The following is a 5,988-nucleotide window of genomic DNA, read 5'->3' as shown; positions in this document are numbered from 1 at the left end:
TAACTTCATAGATGGAATTTGTTCTGATGCTCAATTTTTCTCGTGTTTTTGTCTATTTTGTACCAAAAAGTTTTGCTGTTATATGTTTAATTAAGTTATGAAGGGGGCGAAGGCTGTGCCTCGCACAGCCGAGATACCTCTAGTATACAATATAAATACTCGCACAATAAGTATAATTGTACAGTACAATGTAAATTAACACAACACAGAAGAACACCAACGCAATAACAAGCAAAAAGACAATAAATTTGCAATCCCTAGAAATTGTGTCCAACCATCAATTTCATCCATTCAATTGCAAGTCAAATCCATCTCCACCTAATCCGTCATGTGCAACAAAAAGACCACACCGTACATTAAAGAGGGCATGTAGCTGGGATTCAGTAATTCAATCTTACTCCCCCAGCCCATTGGAGTTTAACCTTTCGAACCTTAAAAAATCAAGTACTTGAGATTTTAATGCAAGTCCACTCATTGTTCTTTCTCCTCTGTCTAATGCTATGGAGCTGCAAAATCTAGCGGAAGAAGGTGGATTATCTTGTAGTCTGCATCAGTGGCTTAGGTCGTATGCTTAGTATGAAATTGTTCATATAAAATATTAGTAATTGTTTTCCAGTGTGCTCAGTATGGTTGTTGGACGAGAATCAAGATCAAAATACTCGACACATATTATTGCAGTAGAAGAAGTAGAAGTCCCTACATGCATGACGGAGAATTCTGCTGATGATGAACAAGAAAGTATGACTACAAAGCCTTTACTTAACGATGATCATGACTGTTTTTCAGCAAAGGGTGGCTTCAGAACCATGCCATTCATTTTAGGTAACTCCTTTTCCTTTGAATTTGAAGAAGGGGAGGGGTGGAAAGGGGGACGGTGAGGACTGAAACCTCACTTTGAAAACAAGAAACAAACGACCCTTATTAAACTGGCTATATCTGATTCTCATTCTACGTGTCTTTGTTTAATTGAAGTTTATTGAGGAAAAGTTTTAGTGAAATTTTCTATTAAGAATTGACCGTTCTGTGTTTTAATGGTTGTTTTCCGGGGGCAGCAAATGAGGCTTTTGCGCAGGTGGCAAGCTATGGGCTACAGCCTAGCATGATTCTGTACTTGACGAGAGAGTATCATTTGAACATGGCTACTGGGTCTAACATAATCTTTCTTTGGTCAGCGGCAACAAATTTCATGCCCCTTCTTGGTGCTATAGTTGCAGATTCATTTCTGGGTCGATTTCGGATGATCTTATTTGGTTGTGTTATTAGTCTTCTGGTAAATACCCCATTTACACACTTCAGTGTTTTCAGTAGTTAATATTTGTTTTAATTATGTTTAATTTTTCATAGCATAAGAAGCTGTTTGTTCCGATTTCTTGCATTTTCATCCATCATGTCATTTTCAACTTCAGATTGTACTGTGAAAGTGGACGAATTTTATAGAGTATCCCTGGCTTTTTTCTTTGATTTACAATCTGGCGGCCAGGATGGATCAAAGAACATTTAAAAATGCTTAATGATCTTGTGAGGAGGAGGAGTTGGGGTGCACTTTAAGATTACATCATTGTTGCTTAAGAGTGGTGTAAGTCATTTTCCTGCCGCTGTCAGATCCTTTTTTTTGTCTGAAAAATACATCATTTCTCACTTTTTATCTTCATGCAGTGACAAAATTTTATCTGTTCTGACCCTGTGTTTAGAACCATAATTGATCATTTCAATTAAGAACCAACATGTTCACATAGGAAACTGGTGAAACAAATTGCAGAAAAGGCATGTTTTAGACTTTCTTGTCTAATTCTGCTTCCAGCAACTCTCATTTTATATTAGCTCTTTCTGAACTTTTGGAATGGAACTCCATAATCATCTTCTTCTTTTTTTTTTTTTGAGAGGATTCCAATCATACATGGCATGATGTCATCCGAAAATGCAGGCCATTAGTTTCTTCACGCACACAGCAGCTTTATATTTTTCAGTTACAAATCCTGCTCCATCGATATTTCATGTGCAGTGAAGAAAACTGAAAAAGAACCCCTGACTTTTAGAAGATAATTTGTTGCACATCACACTAGTAAAACTTAAAGAAATTTAAATTCTCTGCATCTTTCTTTAAGGCTTCACTTGTTGATGCACCGAAGTAGTCGTGCTGCTGCAAGAAAAAATTACACTACTGACCAGTAATACAGAGGGGTGCATTCAAATTTACTATATTATTTCTAATTTTAATGGAATCATCTGAAAATGAGTTTCTACTTTGATTGAAGGGAATGGCTCTTTTGTGGCTAACAAGTATGATTCCACAAGTAAAGCCGCCTCCATGTCATGAATCGAATAAAAATTGTAGCTCTGCGACAAGTTTTCAACTCTTTCTCTTGTGTTCTTGTTTTGGACTCACGTCTATTGGATTTGGAGGAATTACGTCTTCATCCTTAGCTTTTGGTGCTGATCAGTTACAAAAAGCAGGTGGCCACAACAATGGACGGGTTCTGGAGTCCTATTTCAGCTGGTACTATGCGTTATCCACAATTTCTGTTTTAATTGCTTATACTTGCATTGTCTACGCACAAGAAAGCTTGGGATGGCAAGTTGGTTTTGGCATTCCAGTCATGCTCATGTTGTTGTCAACTCTGTCATTCTCCCTGGCTTCGCACTTATATGTCAAGTTGAAGGCTAAATCAAGTTTAATTGTCGAAATGCTTCAAGTGGCTGTAGCCTCTTATAGGAAACGGCATATAGAATTGTCAACAGAGAGCTCAAAATTGCTGTGCCATCACCACAGGGGTCCATCAATTTGTCTTCCAAGTGAAAAACTAAGGTGTGATCTTAATTTGCTCTTATCCAAAATGATTAGCTCCGCTCGCAGGCTAGGGCTGTATTTCTTTCTTGATTCATATATATATGAATAATTTCAAGTTCTTAGCAACTTATTTTGATTATGCAAGGTTGCCTGTATTTGGTAGCTATAATTGGTTTGCAATTAATCCTATTTTATTTTTCATGTGGTGGCCAATTCAACAATTTGTAAAAGCATTTTTTGAGTCTGAGAATTTCTCTTTAAAGTCATTCGGAGTTTGAACATTCAAGAGAGAAGTTCCTAGTTGGTCATTTAAACAATATTTCTCTTATGGAAGCTTCAATAATTTGTCTTCCAGGTTCTTAAACAAAGCTTGCATCATCCTAGATCCTGAGAAAGACTTGACAACAGATGGAACAGCGGCAGATCCCTGGAGTCTTTGCACAGTAAATCAAGTTGAGGACCTGAAGTCGATTCTCAAAGTGATCCCCTTATGGTCCACAGGAATGATAATGTCAGTAAATAACAGCCAGCTCTCATTTTCTGTACTTCAAGCAAAGTTCATGAACCGAAAATTTGGTCCGAACTTTGAAATGCCAGCTGGTTCTTGTAGTATGTTTGCCGTTGTTGGTGCAGTACTATGGATACCTTTTTATCTTCAGATAATCCTGCCTGTTGCATCAAGAATTTTGGGGAGACCTGTTCATCTCTCGACAAGGGAAAGAATGGGAATTGGAATGGCCCTTTCTTTTGTAGGCATGATAGTGGCAGCAACAGTGGAGCTTAAACGACGTAGTCTGGCTATCAGGGAAGGATATTCAGATGATTCAGATGCAGTGGTGGACATGTCATTACTTTGGCTTCTTCCCCAATCTTTCCTGACCGGCGCTGGCGCAACTGCAAATATAGTTGCACAGAATGAGTTCTATTATTCCGAGTTTCCAAGAAGCATGTCAAGTATATCTTCCACTCTTTCCTTACTTGGGATGTCTGCGGCAAATCTTGTAGCAAGTTTTCTTATGAATGCCATCGACGAACTCTCAAAACTGGGAGGAAAAGAAAGCTGGATTTCGACCAACATCAATAAGGGTCACTATGATTATTACTATTGGGTTCTTGCTGGCTTAAGTGTGCCTAACATGATTTATTTCCTCATTTGCAGCAAGGCTTATGGTCCTGGCAAAGAAAATAAGAAAGAGACAACTTTTCATGAACAGGATGACTAGAACTAGAGGTCTTTCATTGCTGTAATATAGTAGGTGAAACCTAGACAAGTTGTATCGTGATCAGTAATTCAGTACACCTGCAGAAACCTGGGAGTCAAGAATATCAGTTGATCCAACAATGTCGTTACTGTAAAAGCTGTCATCCAACTTACTATATCTGGATGCATGCACAGATGTTGGCAGCCGGGAACTGTAGTAGAGGAACAATCTTTCTTGTTAATTTCCCTTTTGTGGCTGGAAATACTCCCCTAGACTAGACTAGTTTTTCGCAACAAAGTATTGCTGACTCCACAGAAAATTGAACAGATTAATAATTTGGTCGAACCTGGAAGGTTGGTCCATAATTTGCCAAAGGAAAATCTTCATGTTACAGTCCATAACTTGGGCAATAGTTACAGATCTCGTCCTATAACTTATTCTATCTCAGTCCATAACTTGTTACCTGCTTTGTCCGGTTCCTCGTACCATCTAAGTGAAATACTACAACATCTTAGTACTTCAACTGCTCAAGGCCGCCTTCCCTCGCCAGCACCGCAACCACAGGCTGAGCGACCCCCGTCTAGAGGTCTGCTGACAAACCATTCCAAGAATTCACAAAAGCCCTAAACTCCAATCCCTTGGTGAAGCCCACGATTCCTGACACCTAAAAGAATCTAAAATCCCCTGCTTAGCTGAAAGGAAAAAAAAAAAGAATCAAAATCTGAATTTGTTTTAAATTACAGTAGTTTCATTCAGTATTGTTGAGATCCAAGTATCCAACTCAATTTCACATGTTTGACTATGAAACTCTATCTATTCTTCCGTTTTTTGAGTCCATTTCAAAACAATTACTAAAAGATAGAAAATTAGTACTACAATTTTTTGATGATGATTGGCTTTGACATGGTTGCTAGCTGCTTTTGGGTGTGGATGTCTTTTGATCAAAAGCCAGTGAAATATGAGGCTAGAAATAATGTCTGCGACAATTGAAAAGGTATAGCTGACAACTGCCCTTTACGGTAGGAACGCATTGACCATTCCTACCGTAGGAGCACAATACGGCGACACACGCGTGAGAAACATTAATTATGGCCACCTGCGGAAAATATTGGTAGTGGAAGTTGGACGCGCATGAATGAATGGGTAGGAGGAAACGTCTTGTACCAAAGCATAGGAAGAGTAAAAAGTTGAAAGTTGTGTGTAGATTGTAATGGAATAAATACGTGGAAATCTATTATACTAGAGATTTATTAGTCCATGTTTTCTAAAAGATTTCTAATAATATGACATATATTCTTGAATTATTTTACTATTTAATCAATTCAATTAATGCAATTTAATACTCTCTTCGTTCCACTTTGATAGTCCCGTTTCTTTTTTCACACAGTTTAAGAAAAAGTAGTTAACTTTGTTGAAAAAGTAAATTTAGATAGCTATTTTCCTAAAATACCCTCACATTAAATAGAGTACAACTTTATGGGAACTTGAATTGATGGTAAAAAAAGAATCAACTCTCATTAAATGGGGTAGGTTTATAGTAACAACAACTTACATTGAATAAGGGCATTTTAGGAAAATTAAAATACAACTACATTCTTCAATTGGAAAGTGGACTATAATTTGGGACAGACGAAAAAGGAAAACAAGACTATCAAAGTGGGACGGAGGGAGTAATTTTTAGTTTGTTTAGTTCAAATGTTTAAATCACTATATTTTAGTTAGAAAAATATTTTGTTATATTAACTTATCAAAAAGCCTCTCTAAGTAAAATATTTTATTTTAATATTTCATTTAGACATAAAAATCCTAGTTAAACTAACTTATCAATAACCTTTTCTAAGTAAAATTTACTATATTTATTAGTTTTAACGTTTTCCTTAGTTGCAAATGACAAATAGAAAATATACTTTAACAAGTGTCATTTTTCAAGGATTAACGTTCCTGCCCCCTGAAGAGGTGATTTCTGGCGGGCAATAGAGCCGACCTGAATCAGTTCTC

General features: G+C 37.1%; 1 protein-coding gene across 2 annotated transcripts; it reads left to right on the top strand.

Moving 5' to 3' along the window:
- The first annotated feature begins 359 nt into the window (after window positions 1–359).
- On the top strand, window positions 360–4,381 carry LOC113781217 (protein NRT1/ PTR FAMILY 1.2-like). Of its 2 annotated transcripts, XM_027327108.1 has the most exons (5): window positions 360–528; window positions 617–822; window positions 1,053–1,270; window positions 2,256–2,806; window positions 3,144–4,381. In XM_027327108.1, the coding sequence occupies exons 2-5, from the start codon at window positions 627–629 to the stop codon at window positions 4,009–4,011; spliced, it is 1,833 nt and encodes a 610-aa protein (XP_027182909.1). In that variant the 5' UTR covers window positions 360–528; window positions 617–626; the 3' UTR covers window positions 4,012–4,381. The 2 variants fall into 2 exon arrangements, with proteins under 2 accessions (XP_027182909.1, XP_027182908.1); XM_027327107.1 differs by having other exon boundaries at window positions 360–822.
- The last annotated feature ends 1,607 nt before the right edge of the window (window positions 4,382–5,988 follow it).

Source organism: Coffea eugenioides, chromosome 8 (genome assembly GCF_003713205.1).
Source record: "Coffea eugenioides isolate CCC68of chromosome 8, Ceug_1.0, whole genome shotgun sequence".
NCBI classification, from domain to species: Eukaryota; Viridiplantae; Streptophyta; class Magnoliopsida; order Gentianales; family Rubiaceae; genus Coffea; species Coffea eugenioides.
This window is presented reverse-complemented; position numbering and strand designations above follow the sequence as displayed.